Raw genomic sequence first — 12,475 nt, 5'->3', positions numbered from 1 at the left:
GTGTGATATTTGAGATTACAATCTGTGTTTGGATTTTGCTGTTGACCATTGTCTTGTTTTCCTTTCAATTTTTTAATAATATATGAGGAGATTGTATCATAGAAAGAGTGCTTAAAGCAAATGCCTGGGTCCTTATTTTTAAGTGTTTTCCTGCAGGTGCACTGCATACTATTTGGGTGCTGCATTCTTTATTTTTTATGGGCTAGATTTTTTTTATAGAATCATAATGATTGGAAAAGACTTTTAAGATCATTGAGTCCAACTGCTAATCTCACACTGCCAAGTCCATCACTAAATTAAACCATAACCCTCAGCAGCTCATCTATGTGTCTTCTAAATGTCTCCAGGGATGGTGACTCCACCACTTCCTTGGGCAGACTGTTCCAATGCTTAATAACCCTCTCGGTGGGCAGCTTGAGGCCATTTCCTCCTGTCCTGTGAGCCATTACTGGAGAGATGAACCCCCACCTCACTGCAACTCCCTTTGAGGTAGTTATAGAGAATGATCAGGCTAAACATTCCCAGCTCCCACAGCTTCTCCTCATAAGACTGGATCTCCAAACCCTTCCCCAGCTCTGATGTCCGTCTCTGGACATCCTCCAACACCTCAATGCCCCCTTTTGTAGTGAGAGGCCAAAAACTGCCCAGAGTACTTGAGGTGTGGCCTCACCAGCGCTGAGTACAAGGGGACAATTGCTTCCTTGGTCCTGCTGGTCACACTATTTCTGATACAAGCCAGGATACCATTGGCCTTCTTGGCCACCTGGGCACACTGCTGGCTCATGTTCAGCCCACTGTCGATTACCAGGTCCTTTTCTGCTACAACTTTCCAGTGCCTCTGCCCCAAACCTGTAGCATTGCCAGGAGTTAATGTGCCTGAAGTGCAAGACCTGGTAGTTGACCTTGTTGAACCTAACATAATTGACCTTGGCCCATTGATTATTTTTAAATACAATTTTGTGCTTAAAGTCTGTCAGGAAACCCAGTTAAAATGAAGCCAACAATTGTTTGTTATTAGCAAGTGAAAGGTAACAAAAAGTATAGACAAAACTGTGAGAGCATTGTTGGAAATGGTAGTTCACTTCCTAGAATTCGTTCTGTTTGTTGGCTGTGCTGTCTGAAAGGCAAGGATCCTAGGTTACCCAAGGTAAAGTCTTGAAACATTATTTCTTTCTATGTTAAGACTAATTCCTGTAATGATGGTGAATATCTTGACTTTTGTGTTCTTTATATTACATGATGTCAAAAACCTTCTCAGTTCAATGACATTAAGCCATTTGAGAGGAGTATGCAAATATACTTCACTTTTTCACGTTTGTATATCTAGATGGATGCCTTTTGAAAAACATGGAATCAAAAAGGCAGAGCTCCTTATAACTAGAAGGCAGAGTTCCTTATAACTAGAAGTTGCTGTCTGCATGTTGATGACAGCCTGCATGTGGGGCTGTTGGTATTCAAATAGATGCTCTTCACAACAGACCACAAAAAATAATTTCCCTAAACTTAAAGTTTTGTTTAGGAGAATAATTGAGGGAACAGGTTTTCTGGTGGTATCCTGGGTTCTTCATATTCACTAAGTATTGTCTGCTTGGCTTGTATTATAAGGAGGCACCTGCGTACAAGATTGACAGCTAAAGAGAAGAGAACGACAAAAGCATCTGGTATTATGCTGCTCTGTTTCAGGAGAATTTGCCTAAACAAGCAGTTTTCTTTTCTGTCTTGCTGCAACACAGCAGCACCCCTTTTTTAGTAAAAGGAGGAAAGGGGCTCTGTATGGCTTGTTTACCCACATGCCAAAGAAAAAGATTGTAATATCATATACAAATTTTGTTTATTGGGTAATGCAGAATGTTTCCAATGTTGTCAAGGGAAAAAAAAATTAACCACTTGCTAATGCTTCCATTTTATTTAGAAATTAATGCATGTAGTAATGTATTCCATATAGATAATGTGCTCCTTAGCAATGAATATTTTAACAGAACCACAAAACATGTTGATTGTGAGCTTTTGCTGGCAGATTGCAAGGAATAGTGTAACATCTTCAATTAAAATACTTTTGGCTAATTCTTGAAGACAGGGTTTTTTTTTAATGATCTAGGTTAGGAAGGGCATTAGGATTACAAGGGCCATTGGGAATGTTAATTAAATTCTGGTGAAAAGCCTTCTAAAAGTTTAATCCTGCAGCAAGAGAGCTTGAATCTTTTATCATTGACTTGTGATACATAACAAAGGGCTTCCTGCCAGTCTGATTAGGGTTTTGTCAAATGCTTCTGTTCTACACATCAGCTTTCCAGGACTTTATATATGTACTTTTCAATTGATTTGGAGCCTAACTTAAAAGGATGAGTATGATCCCTTCTATTGACACATCTTTCCTCAACACATAAAACTAAGTAATTTTTCTTCATCAGAGCCCTATGTGACTCTTTGCATTGATGGAATCCTTGTGTACTGCTAATCTAAAGTCAGGCAGTGCTTTAATTTATCCTTCTGTTTGGAGAAAATGGTTCTGAAATGATATTTGTACTTCACATTTTTGTTCTGGATGGTTATTTCATTTGTTCCTTGTAAAATGAATTGTGGTTTCTTTCCAAAAGTTACATGAAATCTGGTATTGAAGTCCTCGGCTTTGAATGCAGTTGATGGTCATCATCAGGAAGACATCACCACTGAGTAGTTTTGGTGCTGATAGTGGCTTAAAGTTGAATCTATAGGGAAGTCTTCTGACACACATTACCATGTGCTGGTCTGATGTAATTTATATGTGCTAAGTAGAACTGAGATCTGAGTGGTTTTGTCTGAAGTTAGTTTACTTAATGCCATAATATCTGAAGATCTTGTGTCAGGCAGTTGTTAAAGCACACATTTAAATGATTAGTTTGGTATTTGAATGCTTGTTTCAGAAAAAAACTGGGTAACAAAGGGAAGCTTTTTCCCATTTGTGCAGCCGCTTTACATTTAGTGTTCTAAGCATTTTGGCACCTGAAGGCTTGTTAAAGATATTCTACTGGACAAAATGTGATGCAGCTAGCATATTGTACAAAAAAATTGAAAGTAATCCTTCCATAGGCATGGTAGCAGTGAAAAGAAGGCTAAAGGAAGTCTTAGATTTTTTTTTCCACTGAAGTATACCACTCCTTGCACATGCAGTGTTGGGAAAGAGCGATTGATGAGATGTTTCTGTCTCACATAGCTATTTTCAGATTTCCTGTAACTGGCAACTATTATATTAAATCTTCTTTCTTTTGAGTTTAAAAGCCTCCTTATAGTCTTTAGGGAAGCATGCTGTACAGAGAAGTTCAGGCAGATTCATCTTAACTCTGTGAACTCGTCATATCTCAAATGTGTCATATCTCTCTTTAGTCCTTTTTCAGTGAGAAGAGTTGCATGCTTACAGTCCTCTTTCCTAGTTCCGAGAGGATGAGAACTCATCTAGGCTTAGCAAAGAACAGACTAAAAGTAATTCATTATGAAACACCTTCACATCAGTTCTGTGTTATGAGTTTTATCTTGGCTGAAACAATTTGAGAACTGTTGGTTGATTTTTTAGAATTTGAGGAGACATGAGCTACAAGGAGGACTGGAAAACCCCAAAATATTGTGGCAGGGGGGAAGGAGCTAAGGATGTATAAAAGTATAAAAACTTTTTTCAGTTCCTGGAAAAATTGAAAGATGAGTGAAGGAACCTTTTTTTGCCCTCACTTCTTCTGGAAGGTAATGTGGGTAATTGAAATGAAGTTGTAAAGAAAATATTTTTCATACCATTCTAATTTCCTTAATAGTTTAAAAAGTTTCATATATATAAAAAAACCCTATTATTATTTCCTTAACTGCTACCATCCCATTACACTCTAGTAAGGAAATAGGAAAATGTGATCTGAACTGATATAGGATGGCTATGAAGTGGGATAGGTGGGTGTTGAGAGAAGAAGAGAATGATATTGGAGGCTGCTTTCTATGGGATTTTGCCCTTCTGTACTCTGAATAAACTTCTACTACATGTCTTTCACATGCAGCCTAGATAACAGAATAAACTATACTAAATTTTAGAGTTCACAATCAGTAATATTTTTCAGAAGGCTGAAAAATTTGGAGAAGCCAAGTGAAAGTTAATACAGTTAGACAAGAGTGATCAGCTAGTCAGATATCATATGGGAAAGAACAGGTTTTGTGTCAGTTTCTGAGGAAAGGGTCTAGGGATTACAGCATCAGGGGATTACAGATTGATGTGGTTGGTAGTGCTGTGTTTCTGCACCAAAACCTAATGCCTGTATATTGGGAGGGGTGAAGAAAGGAGTTGTAAAGTTTCTGAAACATGTGAAATGATACTGTAGCTTCACCTAATGCTGACCTTGTCTCTGCTAGAGTACTCCATTGTGTTTAAGGCACAGCACTTCATGGGCTGCTTGGAGGAGAGTTAATCATCAGAGCCCTACTATCTATCTAGGACTAGATTTTCTACCTGGTACTAAACTAGAAATGCTAATCATAAGGAAAAGGCTAGAGAAGGGTTTAAGTCCACAAATATGTACAGAGCAGTGAACAGCCTGTTCTCTGTTGCACACAGTGACAAAAATAAATGTGCTTTAATTCTAGCTATACTACTTGATAGTCCTCATCACTGGAACTGAGTGCCTGTAGGAACTGCTGTATCTCTGTCCCTGAGCTTTTAGAGCATATGGGGGGGGGGGAAGGTTGGAAATGAACAAGATTTAACTGTTCCTGTTTCTGAGCGGGAAGATAGACCTGTTTTATTTTTATATCATTTTCTTGGGCCAATATTAAGAGAGATCAAGCCACTGATGTGTACACATCTATGTACATACACCCTGCTGCCCAGTAAGTATGTGGAAAGAGGAAGAAGTACCTCTGCAAAATACAGCGATTCTCTCCTAAATAATGTAATGTCATTTAATCAAATAATCAGTATGTCAATGTACTAAGAGAAATGGCTTGCTGACAGAAATTTGTTAAGGTCTTACATGTACGTGACCTTTTCATGCTGAATCGAGGCTTAGATGAGGTATGAACTCAGTTGACGGGACCCTGGATGCACTTCCCCAGAGTGCCTGTAACTCTTATTGCAAAACCTTTCTGAGGCTGTGGGCTGGAAAGGTCTCAGTTCTGCTGTAGCTTCCTCCAGGATGGGGCACAGTTATTTACCAAACCTTTTCTTTTTTTTTTTGTCCACTATTTCCTGTGCACGAACATGGTAGTATCTTGAGTTGATGGACACTCTGCTGTGTCTTCACAGGGCTCTTGAGAAGCTTTTTTTTTTTAATGTAACCTCTGAAACCTGCCTGAGGATCTGCTTCCTGTTCTTCCTGAAAGTCTCTAATTGCTTCTGTGTTCTGTTTCTTCTTGGCATGCTCTCTTAACATCCTCTACTCTATACTCTGCAATGAACCTTGTCGCTTCCAGGCTAAGAATAGTTGACTTTTATCCCATCAATGGATTTGATCTGCTTCAGCCAGCAGCAAAGCCAGAGAAGGCAAACAAGAAACTAGTCTCTTTTCTTTAAGAGTTTCTTAGCTTTTATTTGAAAAGCCAGAGAAGGGCAGAAAAAAAAAAAAACAAGAGTGTTTGTTCTGCTGGGGATCTGGATCTTTATTGGAAAAACTTGGAGAAGCTCGTAAATGAGGGGGAAAAAAATTGATGGCTTGGGTAGAATGCTTTCTCTTGGAAAACCTACAGACAATAAAGCTGAATCTTTTGTTTAAAAAGACCTCCAGATATCTTGAGTGATAGAAGAGATTATACTGATAGACAGGTTTTTCGTGCTGCTCATATCTCATGTTTTTCTTCTGCCATTTTGTAAATTAGAACTGAAAATCTTCACACAGAGGAAGAAGTATAGCTGCACACAGGTGTGGTTATACAAACCAAAGTAACATAAACTGTACCTAGAAATTTTGTAATTAGTTTTGGTTCTTTCTGTTATGTGTGTTTAGGGTTAATGTTGGTATGTCAAGTATGTTTTGGGTCTTTTTTTTCCTCAGGAAAGACATAATCTCAAGGATTTGGCTACCAACTAAACAGATTTCCAGTCTCAGGTTGTTACTGTGATTAGGAAAACTTGTCTTTTTCCTTATTTCCCCTTGAATTCTTGAAGGTAGAAAACTATTTGAATAATATAACCTACAAAAGCATAAACTATCTGTTGTTTCTTTCATACCACTCCCTCTGCCTTATCTTCAGGTTTTTGTGAATTCTCAGTAGCAAGGACACAACAGGCTTTGTGCAGTAAGGCTGGAGTCCTTGTCTAAGGGGAAGCTGAAGTCCCTTTGGAGACAAAAGACTTTCTGTGCAATTCAGTGATAGATGGAGTCAAATTAATTTGTTAATTAAGGCAATTTTCGAAGGTAAATCTTATTAAAAAATAAACAAAACAACAAAAACATCCAAGCAATGGAAGAAGCTAAAATACTTACAGGACAGACTTTACATATATGTCTCCTTCATATGTGTACTTCTGCTAGAAACACAGGCTTCATAATTATTCTGCAACTTAATGAAACAAATCTGGCTTTCAAATGTATATTCCTCTTCAAGGTGGTACTTCAGCATTTCATTATTGACCTTACTGTGAAAGATTAAATAGTTTTGAGATGAGTATTTCTGTAATTGTTTCTGAAGAATCTAGTGTATGTGGCAGAAGCTTCCAGTTTTTGTTTGTGAATGTGTTTTAACCCTTTTCAAACAATGTCTTTCACAAGTGTTGTGGATTGCTGTCACATTCTTAGAAGTGCCTAAAAGGAAAACAACATTTTTACTGTATCTTGTATCACTGACTGCTAGACCAAGTAAATTGCTTCATGGGTAGGTTTGCTACACCCATATCAGATAAAAATACTGTGTCATCTACCCCTGCAGTACAAGTCTGTCATCTCTGCATTGTTGCATTGTCTGAACATTCATCTTAAGGACTATATGTAACAGGGAGACAATGCCCTCTTCCCCACAAGTCCTCTTCTTTTCTCTTCTTCTTCCTCACAAGACACTTCTCCTAAAGGGCTATGTTCAGTCTTTAAAGATGAACTGTTTTTTCCCATATTTGCTCTGGAGCATATGCTAACAGATTATGAAAGAAACTTCTGATTTTGAAACAGTCTGTAACTTAAAAAAATTATTTTTGAAATCTTCAGGCAGGGACAGTGTGAGTTTGCTACTGCATGCTGAAAGGGTGTTAGTAGACACAGTCTTTGTAAAATATACTTTATTCATTTGGATTGTCATTTAGCTGTTACATCTATGGAAAAATAACTACCTTCTTGGCCTTGCAAAAAAGACTTGTGAGTTTGGCTGTGTGTTTTCGGCTGACATCTTTAAATGTTTATTTTTGCAGTTTGCTTGCTTTATATGGAGCTAGGAGGAATCCTTGCAGCTCGTGGTTTAAGTGATTGGCTTCAAAAGCCCTATTAACCTTTCAGTCCACACACTTTCATTTTTGGTTTGCTGGTAGACAACTAGTAGTATTTCAGTTTACATTGCTGTGGTGTTTTCTGCTTGACCAAATACACTAGAAATACAGTAATTAAAAATCACTTCTTAATACAAATTATATTTTCATTATAGAACTCTTTCAGGACTATTTCTTAGTCTTTATTGTACAAAACAAGTCATTGGTGTAATTTGGGTGCTGTGTGCCACCCATACCACAGAAGGCCAAGTAAAGAGCCTTAAGAACACGTATCATTTCTTATAAATGTGGTACTCAAGCACATATATTAGTTTGCATAATTTTTGATGAGGCAGACTTCTGTCTGTGATGGATCACTCAGGACTATTAACCATATTGATTCCTGTATAAGCAGATGCATATGTTTTAGAGATTAAAACTGCTTCAAATTTAGGAGTCCGAGGATATAATTAGTCAAACCAGAAAATACTGTCATACAGACCGAGTTATTTCTAAAATGTTCACAGAGACAATATGTGAGCAGTGAGAGCTCTTGTGCATGTTATACTGTTCTGAAATGAGGATGTATTTGATATTTAAAAAAAAGTGAAAGGCTAAGTCAAAAATTGTATGATGTGATTTGTGTTTTACAGGATCCCTTGTGAGAACCTTCACTCCTTTTTACTTTCTGGTTGAGCCAATGGATATTTTATCAGTTCGTGGAGCTTCAGTTATAATGAACTGTTCAGCTTATTGTGAAACTCCTCCAAAAATTGAATGGAAAAAAGATGGGACTTTCCTAAACTTGGTGTCAGATGACCGTCGCCAGTTGCTACCAGATGGATCTTTATTAATAAACAGTGTGGTGCATTCCAAGCATAATAAACCTGATGAAGGATATTATCAGTGTGTGGCAACTGTGGAAAGCCTGGGGACCATTGTCAGCAGAACAGCAAAGCTCACGGTAGCAGGTAAGTCTCTCTTTTTGTTGGATAACTAACAGTATGATAATGTAGATCTCTGCCTTTGCAAAGAGAGGAGGATGCTTTCTGAGAATGGAAGAGAGAATTTAAACATTTACCAGTGAACTGGGCTCTTTTTGCTATCTGAAAGTTGTCATATATTGTGTTCTTCTAAGTGGCTCAACGTATGGACATTTATCAGAAAATGCTCATGATCACAAAACTGGAAATGTCTGGATTAAGAGTGTCACAATGAAGATCTGCCACAGCTTAAAATCGGGGGGAAAAGAGCAGAGTTCTACTTTTTTTATGTATAAATACCCTTACAAAGAATTTTGCCTTCCTGCTTATATGCTAAGATTGATCTGCCCTCTGTCATGAAATGTGTGGGAAGCTACTAGGAACTAGTGATGTATACAATCTCAAAAGGACTGGAGGAATGGTAGAGAAAGCGGGGTATTGAGGTTTGGGATTTTTTTTCATTTTCTTGAGTATCAGGTGTGGAGAAGAAATTCTGAAAAATAACAACCAGCGAAATGCTTAAAACTTTGCTGACAGACATTAAGAAATGCAAGTCATAACCTCACCATTAGTATTTTTAGTAACTTCAGATGTGACTTGGTAATAGCTTTAATATAAGGCTTAGAAAGCAGTTAAGTGAAATTTGCATGCAAAAATAAAGAATAAGACTGGGGAAAGTGATCTGTTTTCAGTTTGCTTATATATCAGGCTTGGGAGTGTGAGATTGTGTGTATATCAAACCGTAAAGATGGAAGAAACTTAGAGTTACTTACTAAGAGTGAAACTTCAAAATCCAAGCAGAAGTAAAAAAAAAGATAAACTGAGCCAATGTAACTAGGAAAAAGGCCTACGAACCAATTCTCTAATGATGTTTATCAGCCTCTTTCAAACAAGCTTTTTTTAATTTGGTTAATAAATGTCTCAAGGTAATGAATTCCTCCTGACTAGTGCTACAACATCTCCCAGAGCTGCTGCTTACTGTTATTTTTATTCTGATGTTGTTTCGATTTAGTTAGCTTGTAGGTAGCATTGTTGTGATACATCAGAATTTCCAGTTCAATTTCCCTGGATCAATGTAGCAGATATTATTTCAAATTATTGTTTTAAAAATAATAAAATCTTAAAAAGCCTTTCTATATTTAAAAAAAAAATCCCAACACCTGATGCAGTTTTGTTGATTTTTCTTTTCAAAAAATCTTTGCTGGGAAACTGAACAAATACAATGTAAACCAAGCCCATACAAATATTTGCCACACAAATAGTTGCCCCTTTCTCCCGTGTTAGTAGCTGTAGTAGAAGCTTATTGATCAATTCATGCAAGAAAAATTGCCATTTTTTTTGTTCAAAACTAGAGGAAATGCTCTTGATGTGTGTCTTGCCTGGCCTTGTGCCATCCTATTAAGTTAGAAACTTGCTCAAGAGCATCCTCTGGCTACAGTGGGCATAAGTTGTTCTACTGCTCTCAAAGATTTGTCAGATATAGGTGTGTGAAAGCCTATTTACTAACTCATTCAGGTGCCAAGAAGAGTAGCTTCGGATGCTGAGGGCTTTGGAATAAGAGATGGGGTATTTAAATTCTGGTTAAATTATATTGCTTTTCTTGACCTCATCTAGGTGTGGAGAGAGTTGGCATAGTAAGGGCTCTCCTCAGCTCTTACTACTCTCCTCAGTGAGAGGCAGCTAATTCCCTTCTTAATTGAGCTGTGGTATGTTGAATTTGTATGGTGTTTGTGAATGTTTTACTGTGACACATGTAGTCCCATCAAAAGAGAATATTATGAAGCATAGCTTGCATCTTTTAACTGCTCTCTAGACATTAAATAACTTCATTGCCTGAAAAGGACAAATACTGGTGAGTAATAAGGGCAAAAAAAAAGCAGTAAAAACATGCCATGTTTCATTGTATAAAGGAATGATTACAGATTTTGAGTTTTTAGTCTTAACTGCACTGCTTTTCCTAACAGCTGATAGATAATGCTGAGCAATCTACCTGTGCTGAGTCTTACAAAAAGGATTAACAGTCCAATAAATTTTGATACATTTCTCCAATTACTTAAAGGACTTTTTATACGTTTTAGTTTGATGGATCTAAAATTTTTGAATGGCAGAAGCTGAAGCTCATCTATTGTTGTAGGATGACAGCCATTGATAACACAAGGTGTTGCAAGGTGACAGAAGGGCTTAGTTAACCATTGTATGAAAATAAACCAAAGCACGTGCTCTAATACTTGAGCACAGGCTGTTCAGACAGTGACTGAACGCTTTGTTGGACTTAATTTCTTGGTTTCTTGCTTCAATTTCTGGTTTTGACATAGTGCTATAAACATGTCATACCAGAGGAAAACTGATGATGGCGTGGACTGGCAAGTTTGTAGTATATATGACAATGTACTTTTAAAGAACCTTTTCCATATGTGATAATAGTCTGGACTGTTTGGGTTTTTTCAGGTGTGAGAATCAAAGTTTCCATGCCCACTCCTATATAGATAGATCTTTTCCTTCTTTAATCTAGTATCTCATGTGATTTAAAAAGCAAGTCAGAAGTTATAATAAAGTATTACATTATCAATACTTCAAATCAACACAATTACATTTTAATTTGAAATTGTATGCTGCTGCACCTTGACAGTAGTTACTGTTCTGCTAGTAGTAAGTCTTTGATTTTTTTTTTAGAAATTGCAAATAGCAAGCAGTTAGTTTTCTTTAGTGGTCAGTAGATCCTGGATACATGTATTTCTCCGTTATATGTGTGCTTCCACATTTTGGTTTCTTCTAGGAAATGAAGGTTGAGATTGTCATTGCCAGTGTTTCTTCCTTCTTTACTTCCTCTCATGCAAACCTAAGCATGTTACTGGGCACTAAACTGGATTTGTGAAATAGTTACTGTGTTTTAAAAAGTGATTCTGTTTGCTTGCTTTCTTTGAAACCAGAATATGACCACAAAAACATCGGGGTTGTGGGGAAAGATGATATGGTGGCCAAAAAGTCTGTATAACATATAGAGTTTTGCCATTATTAGGATGGACTTAAACTAGGGAAAATCAAATGAACTGTCTAATTTATGTAAAGCCACAACACTTTTCAATCGGTATGTTTTTTTAATTGGCCTTTGAAATGCAAATCTTTCTTTGATACTGAAGTGCCAGTTAGATCTCAAGAGGAGTGAAGGGTGGAATAGCTCATGGAAAACAAAGATTTTTTTAAAAAAAGATTTTCGGGGACTGTGTCTGCAATTCATCTTGGAAAAATAAATTTGGGTGTATTTTATTAAAAAATACAATGATATCAGCTTAAAAAAGTTATCAAGATTATATTTTTACAAACGTTTACTACTACTTAGCTAAAGCTTTCGTAAAACTTTTATTGAGAGAACAGAAACACAAAGATCTAAAAGGTCTGAAGTGTGCCGGTGGCACTGAGTTTCTTCATACAGACTTATCAGTTCTATATATCCATTTAAGGACTTTATTTCACTTCTTGTAATATTTTTTTCTTCAAATGAATCCGTCTGTTTTTCTTCCCCTTCTTCCACTTACCTTTGCATTTCATAATACTTGGCTTTGAGCTTTATATGTAATTTGTTTGGTTGTGATGGTGTAACTGTATCACTGCATTGATACTAATTTTAGGTATATCCAAGTTAAATTAAGTCAAAAAACATTGGTGATAACTATTTTTCTTTTTGTCTTTTCTCCCACCTCAATTAAATAATCTCCTTATGTTATAGTTATTCTCATTTCAATATTCATAGATTTTTTTTTCAAATCTTTGTTTTGTAGTTACTTTTACTGTTAAGAAATGGTCCTGTCATATAGTGTCAAAATCTAAAAAGAGTTCAATAATCAGAGAAAACAGGTTTGTATTTAGTAAAAATGTACTATTTCTTTTGGAACTATCGAAAGCATTGCAGATGCAGCACTATCCAGCACTAGCATTCATCTTTACTGAAAGTAATTCTAAAGACTGTCATGGTGAAGCTTCAAGTATTGTTTTGTGTTGGAAATAAAAACACTGAAACCTTGATAGACTTCCTGGTTTTTTCATTTACAGATAGTAATACTTGAGTAACTTTTTTGGGTTGGGGCACATCATA

General features: G+C 36.7%; 1 protein-coding gene across 11 annotated transcripts in view; it reads left to right on the top strand.

The window, feature by feature from the left end:
• Nucleotides 1-12,475, top strand: part of NEO1 (neogenin 1) — a 213,505-nt gene that overhangs the window by 69,159 nt on the left and 131,871 nt on the right. For all 11 annotated transcript variants that reach the window (XM_061999128.1, XM_061999127.1, XM_061999133.1 and 8 more), the window contains exon 2: nt 8,053-8,370. In XM_061999128.1, coding sequence (XP_061855112.1) covers nt 8,053-8,370 — 318 coding nt within the window. The remainder of the gene's footprint in view (nt 1-8,052; nt 8,371-12,475) is intronic.

Source organism: Colius striatus, chromosome 7 (genome assembly GCF_028858725.1).
Source record: "Colius striatus isolate bColStr4 chromosome 7, bColStr4.1.hap1, whole genome shotgun sequence".
In the NCBI taxonomy this organism is placed as follows: domain Eukaryota; kingdom Metazoa; phylum Chordata; class Aves; order Coliiformes; family Coliidae; genus Colius; species Colius striatus.
The sequence above is the reverse complement of the archived record's forward strand: the minus strand, read 5'-3'. Positions and strand labels throughout refer to the sequence as shown.